This window comes from Mustela putorius, unplaced genomic scaffold, assembly GCF_011764305.1.
Source record: "Mustela putorius furo isolate JIRA1106 unplaced genomic scaffold, ASM1176430v1.1 tig00000743_pilon_pilon_pilon, whole genome shotgun sequence".
NCBI lineage: Eukaryota > Metazoa > Chordata > Mammalia > Carnivora > Mustelidae > Mustela > Mustela putorius.
Window position 1 is genome coordinate 275,279 of NW_025421464.1, and position 26,085 is coordinate 301,363.

Here is a 26,085-nt window from a genome sequence, read left to right on the forward strand (position 1 = left end):
CTGCCTTTGGCTCAGGTCATGATCTCAGGGTCATGGGATCGAGTCCCACATCGGGCTCTCTGCTCGGCGGGGAGCCTGCTTCCCTCTCTCTCTCTCTCTCTGCCAGCCTCTCTACCTACTTGTGATCTCTCTCTGTCAAACAAATAAATAAAATCTTTAAAAAAAAAAAGGTTACATATTATTTGATTCCACATATATAACATTCTTAAAAAGACAAAACTATAGTCATGTAGAAGAGTAGTTGCCAGGACTTAGGATGGGGAAGGGAATGATTACAAAATGATAACACAAGGGAGTTTTTGGGTGATATTACTGTTGGTATCCCAAATGTAGTGGTGGTCACAGGAATCTAGACATGTGTTAAAATTCACAGAACTGTGTGCCAAAATGAAAAAGTCAGTTTTCCTGTATGTTAATTTAAAAAATAAAAGACTTTTTTGGGGTGACTGTAAATTATGTATCTTTCAAAAATTAAAAGACATTTTAAAAAAGACAATTTTGACATTTCAATCTTATATAATTAATATGTTCAAAGAGGACATTTAGAATTCCATTTGCAGCATAATTCCAGATTTACAAGGGGATTGAAGAGAGTACTATAGGTTTTACTTTGTAGTATACTATGGGGTTCACAGAGCATTATATGAAAATTTCCTAATTAAAACTTCAACTAAGAAAAAAAGAAAAACAATGATTTTAAAGTAAAAAATGCTCAGTAAACACCAGGTAAAAGAACATTTATTTTAATGACCTTTACTTGAATTGTAGTTTTAGACAACATGCTGAATTAGTGTCCGCTAATTTTTTAACGTAAGAAGAAGACTTAGTTTTGTTGATACATGAATGGTAGTTATAATAATCATTAAATAATAAATAAAAATGCTAAATGACCTATAAATAGACTAAAATACACTCAGATAATTTAAAACAAAGATGAATTTTAGAACCTTTAAATTAAGACATTAGATTAAAAACTACAGTGTTAGGTCAAATCAAGGATGGTCTGCATTAGAATCAAATAAATTATCGTCTGCAGGGAAGTAAGGGAGTATTAATTATTAATTCTTCCTATACAATTTATGTAAATGATCCAATGTAAAATGGCTTTAAAAAAATATCCTATCCTTAAATGTTTCTTGAAGGCACATAGTATTTTAAAAATGTATTCTAAATGCAACATTCAAGTCAGGGAAATGGTAAATACTATACATTCAAGTTAGCTTAGTTAAAAATATTACTCAGCTACAATTAAATAATTCTGTAAGCACAGAGGTTTCCAATTCTGGCTATGATGATTCTGAATTTACAAAGGGGAAATAGGAGTCAGCCTGTATATGAAATGGATCAGACTTTAAGCTACTTCCAGACAGCTTCTGCATTAAACTAAATGGTCTACACAGAAATTCCAATGATTACATAAATCTGCATGTTCTGGATTTCCTTCACATTTTATGGAACATTGGTCCCACTGTAGCTATAATATCTGCATAGGGAGTACTCTGGCTCAGCTCAATAGCCTGCTGTTTTTTTAGGACAAGAAAGCTATAAAATTTGGCAGCAGCTTGTTTTCGGTCACTATTTCTGCAGAGTTTCATCAGACTAAAGTACTGCATTCCCATCTTGTTGGATTCCTGGGAAAATAATTAGAAAAGAAGAAAGAAAAGACAAGCAACATCATTAAAAGTACAGCAGGCTGTGGATGCATAATGAATAAAATATTAATATTTTTGATAAGTAAGTGTAAAGTCCTAAAATGGAGAAATGCAAAAGACTCACTAGTAAACTTAGAAAACATTATTGGTCATTGAGTATAAGCTTGGTTCATTGAGAAAATGTATGAAAAGAACTCTTAAAGTGTTATACAAATTTCTGATGTGTTATACAAATGTTAGGCCTTTTAAAAATTTGATGTTAACATAAGTGGCTTTGTGAAAAGTGAAGTTAGAGTTTAGACTCGCAGGCAGAAAACAAGCCACAGGACTTTAGGAGGCTTCAAATACAATGAAAATTATCAGCCCTATCAGGCTTCTTCTCTTTAAAGGTACTAGGAGGTGGGGGTCACTATAAACAACTATGGTGATAAATGTAAAATTATATTTATATCTTAGTGGCAGAGGAATATAACTATATAAATATCTCCCAGTTTCCTGGCACAGATTAAAAAGATGTTGGATTCACCACAGGGCACCTATGAACCTACTGGAAAAAAACTGAGATACAGTAAAGTAATTATGGATAAAGACAACACCTTTTATGAAGACTAGTACCTGGAGTCAGAGTTCTAGAATGGAACAGTATAGTACAGGACTGTCGATAGTACAGTATAGTTTTTTTGGTGAGAAATACTGTGATGAATACTAGCCAGTATGGCTTGAGCTTCATATGCCTTTGATAGCTGTGAAGTATTTTTAGAAATACAATATACAGGTTTTTTTGCTAGTCCACAACACTTAACAAACTAATAAATTAAATACTTTATCATACTTTATCTAAACAAAAGGACAAGAAAAGGACAGTATCAGCAGCCTTTCAGAGGTGGCATATGCCAAACCTTCACTTATTCCCTCTTGAGGAGACAAGATGTGGATTGACTGGCTTTTTCCCCTGGAAGAGAAGAGGGACACCCTTTTCAATTTCAAGAATCTTTTTGAAAAACACCCCAATATGCAAGACTGAGCACTCATGCTTATTTTTCTGTTCCCTCCAGAAAGCCCTCTAAAATGAAGGTTAAAGAAGACAAGGTGACAAAGGAAGGGGATAAAGACAAAGTGAAAGACTGACTGACTTAGTAGAATAGAGAAAGTTAAAATCTAAGTACCAGCAGGAAGGAAAACCAGCAGAAAGCTAGTTAGTGTGAGCTATAGAACCTTGGAAAAGCTCAAGAATTGCAGGCAACAGTATGTTGGAAGATAGAGATAAGAATTCCTCAGAAATCTTCTTGGGAGCAGTCAAACCCTCAGGTGCACTCTACCAGTTCACTGAACCAGGAGATCACAACTCCAATACCCTGCCATGAGGCAGGAAGTTGCCTTTCCAGAGATTCTAATGACTGAGGCTCCAGAGTTGGGACACCAAGCAATGTGGATAGTGGAGAATTGTCATACCACAAGCTGGGAGTTAAGTGAAATTCTACAAGCTAAACAATGAGACAGTCAAGGTTTTCCCTTCCCCGTCTTGGGTCCTGAATCACTGGCATCATGCTTTTCATTCCCTAGGCAGTAGATTTGAAGATTTAGCTGGGAAAACTGACCATGGGTGCCAGGGGATTAGGGGAACGACAGATAATGGCACCTGTATGTATGCAAGTGTGTGTGTGGCGGGGGGAGGCACAGCCCAATTATCTCACTGTTAAGACCACAAGCCTACAAGTGTCACCCTTGCTTATATAACTTCCAATCTGATATCTGCTGTCTGCTCTTTTTAAAAATATATTTATTTATTTATTTATTTTAGAGAGAAAGCACAAGCAGGGAAGGCAGAGAGAGAGAGGGAGAGAGAATCTCAAGCAAACTTCTCACTGAGCACAAAGCAGAGGTAGGGATTGATCTCACAACACTGAGGTCATGACCTCAGCCCAAACTGAAAGTTGGGTGCTCAACCAACTTTGCCACCTAGACATCCCTTTGCTGTCTCACTTTCAAATAAGAACAGATAATCAAAGGTCTACCAGACATTTGAGCTTAATTTCTAACATTCAAGAGCATTACTAACATTTAAGAGAATCACAAAGCAAACAGAGACAATGTAGGGACCAGAAGAAAACTATAACCAATGAAAGAGAAGACTCTGTATCCATAAAACATGATGAGAAGGAGGGAGGGGGACCAGTGGGAGAGACGGGACAAAGGATTATCAAGAAGCACAAGGAAATTTTGGGAGGTTGTAGATACATATGTTTCGCTCTTTGATTGTAGTGATGGTTTCACAGGTATATACATGATATTGAAACTTATCTACTGTATAATTTAAATAGGTGTGGTTTATTATATGTTAAGAATACATCAATAAAGCTATTAAAAATAAATAAATAAATGAGAAGATCAGGATGCTAAAAACTAAAAGAATAATTAATAACTAAGAAAAAACTTTGGAAAACAAAAGAGGTGAAAGTAGAAATATAATTCAATAAAAACTGGAAGATAAAGTTGAAGACATTTTCTAGAGAGTAGAAAAAAAAGACAAAGGGAATTAATATAAGAAGTAAAAGATTTTTTAAAAAATTAAGGGGGAATTCAAGGGATCCAACATCTGACCTGTAGGCAATCCAGAAAGATAGAATAGATGAACAGCAAGGAGGAAATCTAAGAAATACTATAAAATTTCCTAAAATTCAAGGACATGAGCTTCCAGAATAAAGAACCCATTACCTGCTCAGCACAATAAATGAAAAAAGACCCATATCAAAACACATCATCATGAAATTTCACACCAGCAGGTGCAAAGAAAAGACTTAGAAGTTTCCAGACAGAAAATAAAGGTCACCTACAAAGGATTGCCAACCAAGCAGCATCTAAATTTTCAGGAACAACACAAGAAACCTAGATATGTTACAAAGCCTTCAACATCTGAAAGATATTATTTTCAAACTCTGTTCAGAGACACCTAATCAAGTTAAAGGTAAAATAAATAAATTTTCAGACTTGTACATAAGGTGTCTTTCTCCTATGTACTCTTTATCTCAGAAAATTATTAAAAGATGTTAACTACCAAAAAATTTAGTAAAGGAAGATCAAAGCATTGAGAAATAGAGAAACTAATATGGGAAAAAGACAAAGGAATTCCCATGTTATGATAAAGGAATGTCCCAAGACAAAAACAATGGAAAAGACCTAGAGAGCAGCTAGTCCAATGAGAATAAGAAGATGATGAATTCTGGGAGGAATATCTTCAATAAAACATACTGGAACTGGTCAATCAATTGACATATTTGAGCATACTAAAAGAGGTTTCATTATATTGTCAGAGAGTTTGGGAAAAGAATTAAGGATGAGTATATAGACACTAAGCAAATGGGAAAAATGAGGCAATGATTAACTCCAAAAAAAAAAACCCACTATGAAGTTCAGAAGAAATGTAATTACACTAATTTTTACACAGTCTTTGTAGCAGTGACTACTGATTGTCCCTTAATATTCATTCTTGTCTTCTTTCATAGCAATAGAAAAATTAGCTGGGCCCAAGATTGCCAGATAAGGATTACATTTCCCAGCTAGATGTGGCAAGGTGACTAAGTTCTGGGCAATGAAATGTGAAAAGTGACACACACAATTTCTGGTTGTACCCTTAAAGGAAATTTTGCTGCTGACCAGAATGCAGATGCGGTGGGTACTTAGCCATTTTTTAATTCTGAGAATAAAGAAAATGAGATAAAGGTAACCTGGGTCTCTGACAACCTTTTGAGAGTAGGGACTATACCAGATTATACTTTACCTTTTGAAACCATTGATACTTTGGCTCTTTGTCAAAGTCAAACCTACATCATAACTATTACAATTGTAACACTGTAGACACTGAATACTGTGCTAAAAACAGACTGGTGAGAAAGCTATAACTAAACTAAATTTTCTTTCTACATTGAAAGAAGTCAACAGATAAAATAGTAAGAACATGAAATTAGAAGTATAGATATAAATACTAAAAGAAACAGCTTAATATAGTTGCCTTTGGTGAGAAGGACTTAGGAATAAGGAAGATAAGACAAAAAATTCCTGTGTTTCCTTCTTAGCCTTATAGCATAGAACTACTGAACTTCAAAAATTATATACATGTATTATATTGATAAAAATATGTAAATTATTTTTGAGAGTGAGAGCAGGGAAGGAGGTGGGAGGGGCAGATGGAGAGAGAGAATTTCAAGCAGGCTCCATGCCCAACACAGAACCTGACTCAGGGCTCCCCATCTCATGCCCCTAAGATCATGACCTGAGCCAAAATCAAGTCAGATACTTAACTAACTGAGCCACCCAGGTGTCCCAAAATATAAGTTAAATTTCAAAATAATCTGCTTTATTCTTAAACTGTTATAAACTTAGTTCCATATAGAGAATTAGTTGATAGCCTACTAAACACAAGAATGGGACATACACTGGATTTCTAGGAGCATGAGTATAGGTAAGAAGTTGATTAGAATATGCAGGCACTGAAAGCAAACTCCTACAGTGAGCCCTGGGTATACTGCTCAAACTAATTTCATTCTAGTGGAATTTGGTCTCAACAAAAAAATAACGGAGACTATTTCATTTTTATTAACATCTAGAAGATTGATGTCAGCATTTTATTTTTAAAAACAAAAGTAGGATTGACAAATCCTACCATCTTACCCTCAAACTATTTAAGATCTGAAGAATTCTTCGACTCCATCTCTCTGTCTCAGTATTATGTTCATTCTCTGATGACTCCTGTTTGAATGATTGATAAAATATTTCATTTAAACAAATCTTACTAAATGCTTACTATTTGCCAAGCATAGTGTTAGCTGCTACAAGAACCCCAACTATAACACTGGGTCCTGCTAAAAAAAGAACTTACAGTCTGATAATAGAGAGACTAGGAAACAAAAAAACATATATCAATCCTTTGCAGGATTATATCAATGTTACCTAGGCAATGAGGGTCTCCAGAAGAGGAGATTCTGCAGTCTTTATTAGAAATGCATCCAAAAGCATTATGTCTTTACTCTCAAAAGTAAAATAAGCAGTGACTTTTGGTTAGGACTATCCCAGCTCTAGTCAATTTGAACTGAGTTGACAGGAATAAACATAAATCTATAGAAAAACTGCCTTGTAAAGGCCTTTATCTGAACTTAGCTGGTGATACAGAAGCTCTAATTAATACGTGATGTTTAGCCATCTGTGTACAATTGGATTAGAACCTTTTTGACTTCAAGGGTAACTTGTCCAAAAAAGATCAACACACTTCCTGTCATAGTCTCTGAATAGGTTCATTCTTTTCAGTCTTTAAAATTTAGCCATCTTCAGAGACTCTCAATATTTAAAAATCATCAAGCTGAAATCCCTTCACAGGAACTCATTCTAAGTTCTTATCAACTAACACTTTATGAGCTAAGAACAGAACTGGGCATAGGAAAGGTGCTGATGAATCTGACAAAAGAGCAAGTCTACAAAGTGCAGGGGGTGGGAGGTTGTGTGTGGCGGGGGGGAAGGTGGCACAGAACTGACCTAGTTTATAATTTTTCTGAGGCTAGCTCTGACCCTGCCATCATCCTTATCACAGGTACACTGTCAAGTGTCACTTCACGTGTACCTTTGGAGCCCAGACGCTTCCTGTTTTCAATTTCAGACTCCAAAATGATTTCAGAGAGTTCCAGCATATTCTTGAAGCTAAGGGGACTGACTGCGGAGTCCTCATTCCTACCAGTTATACTGGCTTCCTGGTCCTGCCTGTATAGCATTCGTTTTAACATTCCAAAGGGAATGACCTGAAAATATGGTCACTTTATTCTGAAGAGTTTTCCAAATCCCCTCAGCTACAATTTACTCATTTCTTTCTGGTCTGCCCTGGGATAAATGAGTTCACCCAATTGGTACTTATTATATTGTTAAGTATACAAATGCTGTTTTTCAAATATGAAAAAGCAATGGCCCAAGTCTTTGTTCAAGATCCATGAGACCACAGCTTCAACTATAACTGCACAACTAAACTAACCAGGAAAATGCTCCGAAAAAATAGTCTATGCGCTTTGTTGAAGCCTGTCTACTTGATCTATTCCGACACCCTACTGCTGAATCCATTGTGTGGAAAGCCCAGTGGATTATTAAAGCAGCTGAACTTGTACTGAGTTGTGGTTTGCTTGGCCATGTAGGAAAACAACCTGTGTCTACTGGAGCAAAGAGAAAGGCGAAAATGAATCACCCCACTTCTGGCTCTAAGGTGTTCAGGTATCTGTTCTGTCTTAGACTATCTACAGAATCCAGTCTATTTATCACATTTGAAAAAGCAATCTAGTAGTCTTGGAACTCAGTATAAAGATTATTTATTTAAGAACAAACTTACCATCTGGCATTAATAGCTATTTTGATATTATTCGATAAGAAACTTTAGCTAAAATTCATTACAATCCTAAAAATGCCTTCAGCACTGTGGTACAAAGACTGGAGAAATAAGAACATGATATGTATGGAGGCAGGTGAGTCAGATATTACTTCTGGCTTTGCTATTAAATTGTGGCCCTTCAGCAGGACCACTTTCTTTTTAGTGGTCTGATATAGGCCTTGAGCCACATAATGTTTTGGGGGAAAAATGCCGTGTTTTGTTTTTGTTTCTTGTTTTTTTTTAATTTATAAATAAAGTAAAATTTCAAACACCCTAGGATGTACCTCTATTATAGCTCTGCTTCTTTAAAGATGTTATACATTAAAACAGTGATTCACAATATTTTTAACCTATGACTACCTTTGATAACATAAAAATTTCACAATTTTCTTTAAAATTATTTGAAATTTCAAAATAAGTTAAAGAAAGAAAAAAGGTCAAAGCAATTCTGAGTATGTCTTATCAAACTACTTATATACCTTTTTGTTGAGATCACTAATTTAATAATTCTAGAAAATAACATGACAGCTCTAAAACCAATTTTTAGGTAAGTAAGGTGGTAACTATTTAGGAACAAAGTTTTTTGTTTTTGTTTTTTAAGATTTTATTTATTCATTAGACAGAGAGCCTGTGCACAAGCAAGGGGAGCAGCAGGCAGAAGAAGAGGGAGAAGCAGGTTTCCTGCTAAGCAGGGAGCCCACTGCAGGGCTCCATCCAGGACCCTGGGATTATGACCTTAGCTGAAAGCAGACACTTAACTGTCTGAGCCACCCAAGCACCCCAGGAACAAAGTTTGTAAGAACATTCTCAAGACTATGCATATATTTACCAACGCCACTGTACAAGTCTCATTTTCTTGTGCTAAGATGGCATTCATTAAAGAGGATTCCTCAGCAGCTAAAGATACCATTTCAACAATATCCTGCTAAAGCAAATTAGGGAAAAATAGGTAAGTCATCACAGTAGTAGTAATCGCAGGAACAATTTTATTTTGTTAAATGCTTTAATCACATGAAGGCTAATTTCTAAAACTGATTTAAAATACTACCTGCACTCACAAAATATTATTTCTGAAATATCCCAGATAGGCTGCCCTGTTTTCCGTATGCCTCCACAAATGAAGAATTGGCACATCCTTGCCCTTTTTGCTGCCCATCCTTTCCACTCCTACTTCCTTCACCACTGCTGACCTCATATCAAGCACCTTCATAGCTGTGTGGCTGAGACCATTTTCCTTTGAAGCATTTTGTCTAGCTCCAGCTCCTACCTCTATCCTCATGCCAATACCAGGTGGTGGAGGAAGAACTATAAACAGAGGGCTGAAAATGGAGGAAGGGATATTAATATCCCTACCTAGGGCCATGGCAAGATTGTTGCCACCACAGCTTGAGCTGTCACTGGCAAAAGGGAAGAAAAACAGTGTCTTCTGGAAGGGGAGCAAAGGCATAAAGGAAGAAGAAAAAAAGAAAGCCAGAAATCCTCCATTCCTTATCATATCCTTTTTTCATTGTTATAGAAGTCATGGGCCCCTTTTTCATCTTTAACAGTCTTCAAGTTAGGAACCTACTACAACAAAGGGTATTTGATTTTTCACTTTATCTCTTAAAATTTTTAGTGAATGTAAGGAGTTGCATTTTATTCTTTAATCTACATGTTTGTGGAGACTTATTTTTTCTCTTCTAATTTCTATGAATATTCTATATTTTAGGTACTCTCCATTTTGTAGTTATTTTACATAAAAAATGGTTTAGGAAGAATTGAAAGCAATGAATCAGAATCAATATTTTTCTGTCTTGTCAATATTTCCCATTCCTGATTATATTTCATATCTGTTCACCATTTTTGGAAGCACCATAAGAATGGAATTGAAAATTAAAGCATTTAAGTATAGAGTAAAGGAGTTAAGAGGGTCAAGAGAACTCATATATCAATCTCTTTACTTCAAGCACTTGGGAAAATCTATTTTGTTAACGTATTAAAAAATTGTGAACTAAACAAGCTTGCCTGATCATAAGTTTCAGTAGACGCATTCTAAGAAATGCTTGAGCCCAAAATAAGGAAGACAGTAGTACTGGCAACCCAATATCTCAATATCTAGTATACTATCAAATATTCAGTAAAATACATTGTTTTAATGCATTATGAAATTGTTTTTCCTTCCAAGGCCATTCAGTTCCAGTGTGGATTGACTTTGAATTCTCTGAGTGGCTATCAAAATACAGTGATGAAGGAACAAACCAGAAGAGCACTAGTTTATTTTTATATGGTTTAGTTATAATACTTACATTTGTATAACCACTAAGGTGACAATGGGGAATATATTTTAAAGCACACTGTTTCCAATGATGCCTTTTTTTTTTTAAGGATTTATTTATTTATTTATTTGACAGACAGAGATCACAAGTAGGCAGAGAGACAGGCAGAGAGAGAGGGGGAAGCAGGTTCCCTCCTGATCAGAGAACCTGATGCAGGGCTCAATCCCAGGATCCCGGGATCATGACCTGAACCAAAGGCAGAGGCTTTAACCCACTGAGCCACCCAGGCGCCCCATCCAATGATGCTTTTAAAGGACTATGTTGGGGCGCCTGGGTGGCTCAGTGGGTTAAGCCGCTGCCTTCGGCTCAGGTCATGATCTCACGGTCCTGGGATCGAGTCCCGCATCCGGCTCTCTGCTCGGCGGGGAGCCTGCTTCCTTCTCTCTCTCTCTGTCTGCCTCTCTGCCTACTTGTGATCTCTGTCTGTCAAATAAATAAATAAAATCTTAAAAAAAAATAAAGGACTATGTTTTTTGAATAGAAATTATTTCTTCAAAAAAATTTTTTTTAAAAATTTTGTTTGGTCATGGATTTTTAGATAGTCTTTTGGATTCAAGACCAAGATAAATATAGGTCTAAGATTATGTCTTAGACATGAGAAGAGTGAATTTATGATCAGGAAAAAAACACAGGTGTACTTTCCAGAGTCCTAAAAAATTCCATGATATATTGAATGTGGGGTCCAGTAGGATTCTTGGGATATAACTGGATTCAAGTACACTCACTTATTTGATGTATCATGCAAAATGTTTCAGTATGAAACTACTTATCTTGTAATTTACTATCCGAAACTTCTAGAAAAGACTGTTCTGTAGATGAAAATCATGCTTTACATAGTACTGCCACTTACTAAACAAATTACAGAATAAGATAATACAGAATATAAACTATAATGCAAGAAGACTTATCAAAGTTTCAAGGTTCCTTCACTCCGTGTCAGAAAAATAATATTTTTATAATTTTCTTTGATTAACTTACCTCAGAACTAGTATTTTTATTGATATCCTCATGAGAGCTACAGTTAGATCCATCAATCACATCCTTCCACATTTTGGATTGATTTAAGTCTTGGTGGGAATTTAGTTCTTTCATCACAGAGGTCTCTGAATTATTAAGGAAGTAAAGAAGATTTCACCAAAATATCTTTCAAACTTAAATTGGAGTATGGTTGTTACAAAAGAAATCTTCTGACAGAAAACTTGGAATCTGAGAATTTAAGCAAAGGATGTACAAACTTTCTTATAGTTTCCCAAGTATCATGTATTTATCTTCTCTTCCCCCTTGTCTGGTTCTCATCACCTCCACTCCCCATCCTCCACCAACTGTCTCCTCCACACTCACTTCAACACATGCATTCACAAGATAACATGGAGAGTTCAAGTCCATCTTGGTGTATGGTTCAGTAGATTTTTTAAAAAAGATTTTATGTATTTATTTGACAGACAGAGATCACAAGTAAGCAGAGAGGCAGGAAGAGAAAGAGGGGGAAGCAGGCTCCCTGCTGAGCAGAGAGCCCGATGCGGGGGTTCGATCCCTGGACCCTCAGATCATGACTGAAGGCAGAGGCTTACTTAACCCACTGAGCCACCCAGGTGCCTGGTTCAGTAGATTTTAATGTCTTCAGGACAAGTGATCAGGAAGCAGAGATTCGCTCACTGCCAAAACTGGTTTTATTATTCCTTTACAATTGTCACAATAACAATCAGTAATTTGTAATACTCCATGTATCCTCTAAGTAGATGGAAGTGTCTATGTCTCAGGTTAATTGTATTCTTTAAATGCTATTCTTATCACTAGGTGACTTATCATGTTCCTTGTCTTAAAGTGAAACATTATCCTCCTAGATAAAATAGTTTTATCTGTTGAAGGTTTAGGAGTAGGGATGGGGGAGATCGGGAGGAGTGAGATTAGGAATAGGGAGATAGGGAGAAGTGAGATTAAGGAGGTAGGGAGGAGGAGAGAGATTACGAAGAATCCGCATAATATATATACCTCATTTTTTTAATGTAGTTTGTTGAATGAAAATTAACCTGTAGGCAATGCTGATGTAACAATTTCTTTAAGCTGAAATACTCTTCTAGAGACAGCATTTATTCTTGGGAATATGGAACTGGATCCCATTTTCACTTGAAATGCAAAAATGACATTTTTGTTTCTACAACATTCCCCTCAACAGTTAGGATGTCTCACCTATTATGTTTTTGCTTTCCACTTCTTCCCTTACTGATTCCTTCTGTATCAATTTTCTTCCAAGTTTAAAGCCAGAGGACAGAAAGCATTTTGTAAACAACTGTAAAAATATACATTTTTATTTCTTGTTTTTCTACAAGTAAAACGATTCAATAAAATACAAGCACATGTGCCAAAAAGTGAAAACTACAATTCATGCACACACACATCAAGCAAATGAACTCAAAAGGAGGTATTTTTTGTAAGTCTATATTCTGTTGTATACATGAATGTAAATACGGATTTACTTATTTATAACCAAACACTGTACCTACTTAAAAAGATGCAAACTGTTACCATTTTCAGTGCAGCATGAGTCAAATCCTGGGCAGCAGTTGACAGAAGTGTGTCCACTCCTCCCTTCTTCTTCCACATCATCAGTCTTTGGGTAGGAGGTGCAAGTTCCAAAACCATGAGTGTGTCCGTAAAGGAAGTAAGCTGTTTATGCATAATTTTGCTACTGATCTCCTTGATTGGATCTATGAGCAATTTTCTCTTTTTGCCTTTTCTCTTCTCAGCAATGTCTAAATATAAGAAAAAGGCACAAATGTGATTGGTTGTACAGCTTTGTAAAGTGATATTCTAGGCGCTGCATATCTAAGAAACGTCTACCACAATGGAACCTACAGAGTTGCCATGGGAAGAAAATCCCTTTCTCTCTTCTAATAAATTATGCTTCACAAGGTTTTTGCACAGCTAGAATATGTGAGCAGCCAACAGTGGATGCATTTTGTAAAGTGTTTGTTCAAAGTGCTTAGGAGGGACTCTGTTGACCTAGCAGGCAGACAAATGAGGAAATGCAGAGCAGAGGATATAATCAGGGAAGTAACTCAATCTTGAAGTTCCCTAAAATATCTATATAAGAGGATATTTTGAAACATTAATTTGTATCTGTCCAGTATATTTTTCCCTCCTCCTTTGAAATTCATACATAAATTCCAAGTCAGTAGCTAGGTCCATGGGATTGCACTCCTTTTAGATAATTTTACCAGGTAGAAAGCAGGAGTCAAGCTTTTCCTTAGTAAAGATGCAAAAAGGGAAGATGAGATTTCCCAGAAAGGAAGAAGATCTGAGATCAGATGGAGCCAAATGGAACAGTAACCTGCCTGCTAATGTGCCTTAGTAAAATCCTGGGAATGTGGCGAGATCCCAGAAGGGCTGCTGTGTGATGACCCCAGAGGTTACATAGGCTGGGACAGTGGGTACCACAAACTGTTTTGACTGATGACCAAAGTTTCCTTTCTACCTGTCACACCCCTCTCCCACATTTTGATACTACATAGCTTAGGCCACATAGGGGAAATGTACAGATTGAAATTTTTACCAACCCAGGGAGATAAAAACTCAGAGTTGTATAAAGTAGAGAAAAAAGCTTGAATCCTTTATCCCTTGCATGCCTGAATTTATAACTGAAATTCATATCAATTATACTACTTGAAACTATGATGTCCTTATAAGGTCAAGTTATATTCAATTCATATTTATCTTTTATTCCTTAAAACATGCATGAGGTTAAATTTTAGAGCTCATAGGCTTCTCTTTTGATCCTTTTATTTTGTCTTATTTTCCATTCATTTGCATGTTTATCTATCTTCTCAATCAGATTGTAAGCTTCTTAAAAGCAGTACTATGTCTTCTTCATTTCTGTGCCCAACAGAAAGTAATGGTTCAGTAACTACTGGCATTGAACTCAGTTTTAGATTTTCCTGTTTTCCACACTGGTTATATGGCTTGACCACAATTGACCATAATGAAAGGATCACCTCAAATTTCCTCCATACCCTTTCCCTATCATATTGCAAATGTTATTACTGGTTTCACTCCTTCCAATAATATTTCACAGATTATCTCACAGTAAATAATATAATAGTGTATCAAAAATAAAAACTAAGCCTGGGTGGCTTAGTCAGTTAAACAGCCAACTCTCTTGATTTTTGCTCAGGTCATGATCTCAGGGTCATGAAATCGAGCCCTGTGTTGGGCTCCACACTCAGTGGGGAGTCTAGTTGTGGATTCTCCTCTCCCTCTCCTTCTGCCCCTCCCCCTCAGATAAATAAATCTTTAAAAAAAATTTTAAAAACAAAAAACAAAAACATGATTTAGTCTGACCTGAAGCATCAATTGGGTCAAGGGTAAATCCTTGTTCTTCATTTGATAATGTGTCATCCATTTTTCCATTTTCAGGTAGACATATATACTCTGGATTATCTGGTTCCACTAATAATTCCACCATAAAAGGAATTGTTAAAAAAATAATGGTTATGTTATAACTTAGATGCTTATATGAGAATAAAAGCAAAAGATAATGATAATTGAATACTTATATTGTTAACTGGAACCAAATCTGGTTTTTAGAATCATGTACTTAATGGAGTTGAAGAGACACAGAGATTACGTGGTCTGGGGCAGTGTTTAAATGTGCTCTCATACCAAATAAACCCAATTCTGGCTAAATACGTTCACTGTAACTTTCTCGGAACCTAGTTTCCTATTTCATATTGTCCAGGGTCAGACTCTGAGGAGAGTTTGAGGGATAACATTCTTTACTATGTTTCATTATACTATATTGCTACTTAAACTGTGCAGTTATAGGGCTTAATCTGAATATTAGTATCTGTTCACTTTCTACAGAAAGGATAATTTCATCATACCCACTATAGTATCAGAAGGCTCAGGAGGCAGAGAAATTTCTCTGCTCAAATGCATGTCTTCTAACAGGATATTCTGATCATCTTGCAGTAGATTGTCTTGAAAAACAATAAATACTTTTGTCATACAGAGTTGAATCTGTCATTTGTTCACTAAACATTTACTGACACTATTGTATACAAGAATGATAAGGTACAACCCTACTTAAGTAGATTTGAATGGTTACACAGACTCTTGTATTTCAAACAGGATAATGTTAAATTATATATTTATCATTTCCTTTCCTTTATTAAGTAGATGTTTAATTTCAGGAGATATTTACTAAACTAATACCAAGATAGTAACCTTATTACATGACCATCTTTAGATTTCAAATCAAGAAGTAAAAGCTTTCAAAATTCTTTAGTAGAGATTTAAGGTAAAACCATGTATTTTCATAATTTTAAAATTTCAGAAAGTTTGCTATAACCAGCCTTTTAAAGCAAACTAGAGAATTTTAAAAAGATTTGTTACTTAACCATCAATATCTTTAGAACATGTGTATTTAGATTTCCCAGTTTTTGTCTACCCTATTTCTATGATTATTTTATAAAAACACCATGATATAAATATACAATTATAATATAAAATGTCAGACAGATCCTTTAGCTGTTTCACAATTTCTGTTAAGGAAAATATTGTTTTCTAATATATGATCTAATATATTTTGTGAGGACTATATTAAATCTACTCCTTCCCCTTTAAAAATTAAGAATTTGTAAAAATAAAAACAAATAGTATTTTATAACCTAAATGAAAAATGTGTTTAAATAGATGGCTATTCACTTAGACCTAGCCTAAATGTTTAAATACACCATAGATTTTTAAAAACTTGTGTAAAAAATATATTGATTTATATGACACAGGGACATACCTGAAATTTTAGTTTGATCTAATAAACAGATTAATACATTCTAGTATTATTGAAATAAATATTTGATTTCTATATAATCAGACAGCATACCAATCATCTCTCCTGCAGCCCCTTCATCTCCAAATCCATCTCCACTGTCATAGAATAGAGACTTTTCTCCAGCAAGGCTTCCAGAACTATGTTCAACTAGAGGACCACTGGAATTCAGCAATATGTTGTCATCAAAGAAGCTATGTCTTCTGAGAATTTCAGATTCTTCCCCTAAATGAATATATATCATTAATACTGAGTTGGCCATAGAAACATAAAGTTTTAGGGTTAGATGGAAATTCAGATATCTTCTTGTATAGCCCCTCCCATTTTACAGATAAGAACAATAAGCTTAAAAACGTATTTGAATTGTTCAACTAATGTCACTCAGTTAATCAGTGGAGACTGGATTTTTAGTCTAGCATTTTTTCCGAAAAAACATTAGGATAGGGTTTTTAGTTGTAATTCAATTTAATAATTTCCCAGAGGGTTATTATTGGTAGTGGAATAATGTCTTCTGCATTAGAAAGGTCATGTCTGCTTGATCAAGCATTATATCATATTATTTCAGTTTCTTGTGTTGTTTATCCATAATGGAAGTTTGGAAAATAAGAGGCATGTCTGTCTTCTCAGGAATGGAAAAGTAGATAAAATATTAAAGAATGGGCTTCTAACATTCATTCAATAAATACCTATTGAATGACTGGGTATTAAGCAATCTGCTAGGTGTTGGACATACAGCACTTAAAAAGAAAAAACACAGTCAGCTAACATTAACTGAGTGCTTATTATGTGCATTATATTATGTAACAGAAAATACTATTATAATCCTTATTGTACAGACAAGGAAACACGTCCATAGAAAGGTTTTATAATTTGCACACAGTCATACCCCAATAAATGACAAAGCCAGGATCTGAACCTAGCAGAGACAGTGACAGTATCAGTGTTAGAATTTCACTGGTAAAATATATTGCAAAATGGCAACTTATGAGAGCAACTCCTAAGACACTGACAGCAGCAGTTAAAGTGAACTCCCTGACTTGCTTCCAGATCGGCTGTCAGCACATGTATATTCTTTCCCTTTCTTGGGTTTGAATCTCTAGGTCCAGGAGTCTGAAACCAGTGGTCAGACAGAGCTGGTCTTCTCTTCCCTCTCTTTAACAACCATGTTAGTATTGGTAAAGAAAACAATGAAGAATCATTTATATTAAGATTTCTCTATAGGCCCACATCTCCTGGAAAGGAAAACTTGAAAAAGGGAGCCTTCATTGCACTGGATTAAAGATTTGTTCAATAGAAGACTGACTTAAAAAAACAAACAACCCTCCCCCACCCAAAAAACCTAAAATATGTTCACATCTTCCAGAAGCAGCTTGAAAGTTCCCAAAAGAAAAGCCAGCTTTGATCAATAAGATAATAAAATTTATCAACAGACATTGTATTCTGAGCATTGAGCATCACAATACTAAGATTACTAAAAAAATTTTTTTAAAAATAATCATTGCTTTCAATCTTATATTGTAGTTCAGAATAGTATGGATTAATATTAAACATTTCTCAGAAAACATTAGGTTTGAGCTAGTTTTTGGAAGAGAGAAAAATCATTTATTGGTGAAAAGAGCTGAAGGAGAGAATAAGGGAAGTAACTCTCTGATGTTGTTAGTAGTATCTCAGTTTACAAAAAGGGTAGTCAGGCTCAAAGAAGCTAGATGATTTGCCTAATATCACACAGCAGGGCAAGAGACAAAGCTGATTCAAACTTGGATCTATTGGTATACTAAGAACATGTTCTTCCCCTTTTTTGAATTGTGGGAGACACAGAATGAGAACAGTTAAATTGTATTTGTTGACTGGTAAGACATTTAGAGCAAAAACTGTAGTGAGAGTAAAACAAAGTTGATAAAACAAAGAAGATGATATACTTGTGGAGGGCCTTGAGGATAGGCAGGGGTGTCTAAAGTAAGTCATAGGAATCCAAGATACTTAAGTAGAGGAATGTGATATTTTAAAAAAAAATGAATTTAAGGACAATTGTTTTTGCAGAGATATATAAAATGTGGGAAGACACTGGGAGATATGTAGGAGGGTATTATAGCACTCCAGGCCTTTAGTACTTATGAAATATATATATATGTATATATATATATAAACACACATACACGTGTGTGTATGTAATGTAATACATTCTAAGTAATATATATACACACACACACGTATATATATGTGTATATATACATTTTTTTTAAAGTAGACTCCACACCTAGCATGGAACTCAATGTGGGACTTGAACTCACAACCTGAGATCAACCTGAGCTGAGATCAAGAGTTGGATACTTCATCATCTGAGCCATGCAAGTATCCCATTACTGGTAAACTAGGGTGACTAGGGAAATAGAAAGAAGACCTAAGAGGCATTTCCAATTTTTTATTGTTGTAAATCAACACTGGTATGAAGCTTACAGAAAGTGTAGTTAAAAGTGATCCTAGTGGGGTATCTGGGTGGCTCCTTCAGTTAAACATCTGACTTTTGGTTTTGGTCATGATCTCAGGGTTGTCTTCATGTCTGTCTGACATTCTTCTCAGACATGTCTGTCTGAGATTCTTTCCTCCTCCCTCTCCCTCCCACTCTCTCTATCCAGCTCTCTATCCCCCAGCTCTCTATCTCTCTCTCTCAAATAAATAAAATCTTGAAGAAAAAAGGTGATCCTAAAGTTTCAGTCCTAAAGAAGAGTAGTAGCATTTACAGGGAAATGTGTAAAGAGTGTCTTGGGCAGTAGGAAATATGATTAACTTTTTGCCAATGTATTACATTCTAAGTCTTAGGGTTACAGACAGTAAAAGATCCATGCACCTCAAAGTATGGTTTGTGGGTTGGTCCTTGTCCATGACAGAGTAAATACACAAATTAAAGGTAAAGTTTAGAACATCTTAGAGCAATTTTACAGAGTAGTTTTATATATGTTGAATTTAATAACAAAATTGAAGCATATAATTTTATTTTTAAACTTTTAATTTTTCTAGTAATCAATTTTTAAATATTTTATAAAAATATCATTCCATGATAGACCAAAAATTAACAAAAATTATAAAACTTGTCCTTCATTTAAGAACACAGCTATGGATCGCAAGAGTTATGGAGGGAGAGTTAGGATAAGAAGAAGAGGTTAGAGATGTAGCTCAAGCATTACTGCCTTGACCACCCATCCCCACCAAACACAGATTTAGACTATCTATCTATGCTCAGAGCTTCAGGTACTATAAGTGAGTCAAAGATGAATATGACACAGATCTTATCATCTTGGGGTTTTCAGATTAACACAGGATATACATAATATCATGGTATAAGACAGAGGTAAGTGCCATAAAAAGAACAAATACTATATGGCCTCAATTCTAGAATACACTCAACATCTTCTGTTTCACAATCATGAGTATGTATTTGGCATCTGGTATTTCCTCTTTAGTCCCAAGCCATGTTAAAATCTGTTTTTGTTTTTGTTTTTTAAGAATTGATATCATCATATACTGGAGGAATTATATTTTGAAGTCATGCTATATGCAGCACACATGTAAAACCTTATGTATATGTTACCACAGCAAATGTTTATTTGCATGTCTCTAACCCACCCGGGAGCTCCTTCAGGAAATGCCTCTGCAAACTTTGCAGTGCCTGTGCCTATATTAGCGCCTACATGTATTTAGTATTCAAAAATGATTGTACAGTAAGAAGGGAAGTTTACAGCCTAAGACTGAGTCTTGGCATTGACAAAGGTAAAGGCAAACTTACTGAGAGTTGCGTTTACGTAACAAGAGATTCATTCTAAAGATATTCCTAATGGTGTAAGGATAGCTCTTTCTATTGACATTGTTTCAGTACAAAACTGCAAGTACAATTGGTTAAAGCTTATAATTTTAATTTCTCAAATATTCTCACCAAAGCTTCCAGCTTGGAAAAGTAGGTCATTACCATAATCTTCTCTAAGTGTGATTTCCTCTGGTCTGCTTTGGTTCTGAGCAAAGTGTTCTGAAACATCAATAGCACTATGGAGAAACAGAAGATTGACAAAAACATGGGAATAGAACCCAAGGATTTTGCAATATCCTGAAAAAACCCCAAACCCCTAAAACAAAAAACAGGTTTTATCATAAAACCACTTTTATTTTCTCAATAGTATTATTTACAAACACTAGTTTATTATACATGCATATATACAAATGATCTCCAGGTTGCCAAATCCAGGAGTCGATTCTCAGTCCTTATCTTACTTATCCTAACCAACCGCATTTGAAACAGATGTTCACTTCCTCATGGAACAGTCTCTCTCGACCTACTTACTTCTGATTTTTTCTGTATCTCACTGGCTGCTCTTTTTCCATCTCCTTTAATAGTTCTTCCTCATCAGACTATTAGCTACTAGGACTGACCCAACGCTCTGTTCTCAGATCTCTCTCTTTTTAAAAAATTACACACATTCCCTGTGGGTCTTTTATGACTCATGGATGAAGTTCCAACAATATGTTCACAATTTCCAAATTTATATATACCAATCCAGACCTCTTTCCTGAATTTCAGACCCAGATATTTAACTACCTGCCTACTGTCCTTGGGTGTGCAACAATCATCTCAAAATTTATGTCTAAAGCCTAAGTTAGCCTTTACCCTGCCCCTCTTAAACCTGCCATTCCCTAGTTATCCTCATTTCATTAGGTGGTTAACTTCATTCTCGTGCCCAAATCATATGATCTCTCTTTCCCTTAAAGCCATATCCAAATTTTCAGGAAATCCTGTTGGCTTTGTCTTCAAAATATATTCATAATTTGACTGTCACCACCTTGATAACATGAAGACTGAGAGTGAAGTGATCATGGACACTGTCATTTCTCCCTTGGACTTGGTTTTTCGTTGTGGTTTTTTTTTTTTTTGGCTGGGGTAGTACCATTTATTAAGGAAGAACAAGACAAAGGCCACAGGAAGTTTTCTTCAAGGACACAGAGGCCAGGCATCCTGATCCCACATCTGTGGGCTGCTGGTGGGGACACATGTCCTCAATTAGGCCCTCAGGCTCCCACAAACAGGGCAGGGCTGTCATGTCCCCTTCCTGTCCATCCCAGTCATGAGTCCTGGGATCCCCCACCCAAGGCACTAACTCTTTTCAACCACCAATGCCCTCCTTCCCCCATGTCCCCTGGGCTTTCACTTTCAGATCAGTGGAGGGTGGGGATATGGTCTGGCGTGGGCAGGGAGACCTTCTCAGCTCTGGGCTCTCCCCCAGCAGTTCCTGGTAAGAACTGGGGTGGAGTTCCCCTTGCAGCCCCTAAGGGGAGGGGACCCAGGCTAGGTGTTGGGTTGGAGGGATCATCTGGACTTCTTACTGAAATAATCTTCTCATAGGCTCTTTGCTTCCTCCCTTTCCCCCTTATAGTAAGTAGCCTGAGGAAGCATGTTGAAATCAAGTCAGATCCAGTCACTCCCCTATTCAAAACCCTCCTATTTTTCCTATCAGAGTAAAATAAAAGTCTTTAATGCAGCTTACAACACCCTACATCATTTGCACCCTCTGCTACCTCTCTGACCTCATCTCCTACCACTCAAATGCTCATTTATAGCACTCCGGTCTCACTTGTTTCCCTGCTGTTCCCTGAAAATGTCCAATGTGTTCTGCCTTAGGGCCTTCCCACTTGCTCTACCTGGAACCTTCTTCCCCAAGTTACTGAATGATTTGTTCTTACACCTCCTTCAGGTTTCAGTTCTAAACCTTAAAAAAAAAAGAAAAGAAAAAAAGAAAAAAAAGCCTTTCCTGACCATCCTCATTTATTTACTTTATTTTCTATTTCTTCTCATATTGCTGATCATTTCCTGGCATATTGTGTACTTATTTGTTTATTGTTTGCCTAAAATGTAAGATTCTTGCAGACAGGAACTATTGTTTACTGCTATCTCCTTTGTGCTTAGATCAGTGCCTGGCATATGGAAGGCACCCAATAAATATTTACTGAATGAGTGGATGAACATATTGTCAATAGTGTGAACTACTTTCAGCAAATATAATGATATATTTTTGGCACTGTGTTTCAAAATTTCACACCGAATTTAAGTTATGTCAACTGCATGTGTTTCAGTTGTTACCTAGATTTCACTTGTGTTCATGAAATATGTAGGTGAAAACAACAAAATATCAAGAAAATCAAATTGAAGGAAAATAAATTTTAAAAATTTACTTCAGATTCTGGGTGTCAAAATCATGAAATTCTTCCGGCAGTGTAATAGCATTGTAAGCAGCTTCAAAATTCTCTTTTGGAAGGTCAACCAGTCCTGAAAAGAATCAAAAACCACATTCAATGAGCAATAATGTTATATAAGTAGAAAATCCCAACTCCTGACCTTCTTTAGTCCATTCTCTATGAACAGCCAGAGTGATATTAAAAATATTTAAAAAGCAATCAGATCAGTTCACTCTTGTGCTTAAAATGATTTAGTGACTTCCCCAGTGCATTTAAATAAAATCCAAATTTCTAATCTAATCCCTACAAATCTACCAGCATCATCTTTTCCTCATTCACTAGACTCCAACCATACTGGCCTTTTTGTTCCTCCAGACCTTTGCTCTCCCAGTTCCCTCTGCCGAGAATGCTATTCCCTCAGGGACTTTTTAACATGGCTGGGTACTTCTTCTCATTCTTGAAGTTTGACCTTAAATTCAATCTTCTCTGAAAGGCTTTCCCCAATCAGCCTAACTCAAGTAAAGTTTTCTGTTATTTTTTGTTGTAATACTCTGCTTACATTCCTGCATAGTGCAATTGCAATCTAAAATTATTGTGATAATTTTAAAAAACTTTTTCATTATTTGATTTCCTCACCAAACTGAAAGGCACCTTGTTTGCCTTGTTTGCCCTTGCATCCCAGAACCTAAAATAGTGTTTGGCACAAAATATGGGATCAATAAATACCTGTGGATTATATAAATGAAATAATAAACAAATGAACCATATTTGATTGAGTATAAACTTATGTAGAGATTCTACAAATATTTTAAATAAAGAAAAAAAAAAACCCTGTCAGCCCCAATTCAACAAATATTAATTGAGGGAATAGTATGTTCAAGGCACTGAAACAAGTACTATAAGAGATTCAGAAAAATTAACATGACAGAGATGTGACCTTCAAGGAGCTTGCAAACTAGTGTAAGAGGCAAGGCCTGTACCTAAATAACCATAATATGAGATAGAAATGATGAATGTCTTTAAGTTTAAAGGCATTATATTTATGATGCATGTAAACCTCTAAGACTTTTGAATGTCTAGAGATTTTCTATAATATTTCATAATAGCATGCTGCTTAGAGTTCTAAGAATTCTGAAAATAATGACAATTATAATATCTGGCTTTTGTCAATTACACTTCATCTCACAGAGGCAGAAACAGATACAGCAAACTAAGCAACCCGTTAAAACTGATCTCAGAATTTCTTACATAATTGTGGTAGCTTTACATATATTTTTTATGTAAATATGCAGGAAAATTACAAGTTTTTGAAAGTATAACCTTTACCTGAAAATACAGGAAAAGAGCAAGGGAAAGAATATAATTTGTCCTTAACCATGGAAACTTAGAATCATTGAAAAGAAAGTTTATATTCATTATACACCCTGGAATTATAGAGCACCACCAATTAAAATAGCCCACCCCAAATAAAAATGCCAAGGGGAACCAAGAAAGTGAGACAAATCAACATTGCAAGTATACCTGGGCGAAATGTCATCTTCATTTTAAGCAATGCTTCACTGCAATCTGCCAAAAGATATTTTGCCTTCCTATTATAGATTCGCACAACTCCCAAAAGAAGGTGTCCTGAAGTTCGAAGTGCAATTTTCACCTTTCAATAATTTTTAAAGTATTAGAATGTTAAGAACTAGACCCATAAACCCTATTTGAAAATTACAAAATCATAGAATTTCTTCTCTTTAAAAAGGAGAAATTTTACTTATTCTTATTTAAAGTGAATTACTTTTACTTCATCTTGTAAAATGGTGAACTTTTGTTCTTACCCAATGAAGATAATCTCAGGTACCATTTAAGTGAAATGCGTTATTATTGGTTTCATGGGAATAATATAAACTCTGCAGTCAGGCAGACTCGAGTTCAAGTCTTAGCTCAGTTACTGAGGTTGTCATTCAAACTTCTTGAACTTCAGTTTATTAATAATGGCCACAACTTATTATACATTTATTTTGTGCCAGGCATTTTCTTAAGAGCTCTTCATATATTATTTAATTTTTAACAACACCCTCTTTTTACCAAAGAAAAAAAAAACAGACTCAGAAATGTTAAGTAGCATGTCCAAAGCAACACAACTACTAATGGAGTAGGAATTAAACTTAAATTTGACTAACTCAAAAGTTCATCCCCTTAACTACCACACTTCACTGAGGCTAAACGAAGCCCGTTTCATAGAGTTACTGTGAAGATTAAATAATCTAATGAACATAAAGCCTAGCCCAGTGCCTGATACATGGAAGGTTTTCTAATTATCATTCATCCATCTTTGAAGCAGAAAAACTTAACCTAAAAACATACAAAAACAATACTTTAATGCAAATTGTAATATCTTATTATAGTGTCTTAATAATGAAGTATTTTCATATATATTTTGAGTTATACTCAATTTTTTTTCTATTCTGTGTATTCATCTGTTCACTATTTTTCTAAGTAGTACTTATTTGGTTCCTATGACTTACATGGTATTTTGTTAAGGATATAAGGAAGGATTGCAAAACATGTATAAAACATGACCTCTCTACTTCAGGGTCCAATCTGTTCATGATAAACATATGAAATAGTATTTACCAACAGAAACTGACGTATGTTTAAGCTCAGGTAATAAAATGTTATACGAATTAAAAGAATGAAGACCATTTCAGAAGTAAATTTCCTTGGAAGTTTATAATTTTAATTTTATTTATAAATAAATTTTGTTTATAATTTTAATCTATAATTTTAACCAATAACATACCTTAGGTGAAAGAATTTTTTCAATGGTTATCTCTAGATTACATTCAAATACATGAGCCTTTGTGAGTTTCTTCTCCCAGTGAGCAGCAAGCCAGATTTTGGCCAAAGGCCCTCGCTTACTCATAAGCACATGTGTGTAGAACATGTTGCCTCTATTCCTTAGCTGTATTTAACAAACTAGGAGGAACATTAAAAGATATTTAAATGTTGATTACAAAAACATCTCAGTGCTACTTTATAGCAAAAACACTTATTAATTCTATAAAATAACAGATTATCTTGCAATTCAAGGCATAATTCAAATTCATATTTTTTTAAGAAGAAACTGTTATTTAAAATGTGAAATTAGAAACTAACAAGAGCTCTGTTGGATTGTGAACCACACCCGGTTTAAATGTATTCTGATCTTTTATGGCTTCTTACATCCTACTTTGTTTTTTACATCCTACTGCGATTTATCCTGCAAAGGATTTGAGTTTTCTTTTTAATATAGTCAAATAAAAAGAGGAGAACGCTTGGGAAAAATCGATGGAAATAGGGAAAAAAGCAACAGGAAAAGGTGGACAAAACTAAGAAAAGTGAACACATATCACCTCTTTTCTAAAACAGGAATTTGAGAAATGTTGGATCCTTGACTTATAACCAGGTTTGAATTTCTTTGTTTTCTGCAAGATGCTCTGGTTTATTCAATAATGTATTAACCTTTGAAGTTAAAATAATGGAACTGTAGAGGATTATAAACTGGAAAAAATGAAGAAAACAAGAAACTACAGGAAGAGAATCACAAAGCAAGAAAGGAAACAAGAATCAAATTTAAATGTTCCCAAACAAGAATGGTGAAAAAAAAACCCAACAACCTTAAGTCAGAACAAAAACAATTTATGC

At 35.3% G+C, this 26,085-nt stretch overlaps 1 protein-coding gene across 1 annotated transcript; it reads right to left on the reverse strand.

Annotated features, from left to right (window-relative positions):
• Positions 1-796: 796 nt before the first annotated feature.
• Positions 797-25,371, reverse strand: RAD21L1 (RAD21 cohesin complex component like 1). The gene is made up of 13 exons (XM_004746742.2): positions 25,202-25,371; positions 23,935-24,064; positions 22,411-22,504; positions 20,126-20,232; positions 16,249-16,419; positions 15,248-15,343; positions 14,706-14,813; positions 12,894-13,120; positions 12,558-12,657; positions 11,346-11,470; positions 8,882-8,977; positions 6,321-6,398; positions 797-1,631 (listed from the first exon to the last, which is right to left on the reverse strand). Exons 1-13 carry the CDS (start codon positions 25,343-25,345, stop codon positions 1,443-1,445), a joined length of 1,665 nt encoding a protein of 554 aa, XP_004746799.1. The 5' UTR covers positions 25,346-25,371; the 3' UTR covers positions 797-1,442.
• Between the last annotated feature and the right edge of the window lie 714 nt (positions 25,372-26,085).

What these genes read in the sequence shown, in the direction of transcription:
- RAD21L1 (XM_004746742.2), bottom strand. Translation starts at nt 25,345, where the DNA reads ATGTTCTACACACATGTGCTTATGAGTAAGCGAGGGCCTTTGGCCAAA. An exon ending in TGACCCAATTGATGCTTCAG is followed by an intron (nt 13,121 to 14,705) that starts GTCAGACTAAAT and finishes TCTTATATTTAG; the next exon opens with ACATTGCTGAGAAGAGAAAA. An exon ending in AGATCTTAAATAGTTTGAGG is followed by an intron (nt 1,632 to 6,320) that starts GTAAGATGGTAG and finishes TTATTTTCCCAG; the next exon opens with GAATCCAACAAGATGGGAAT.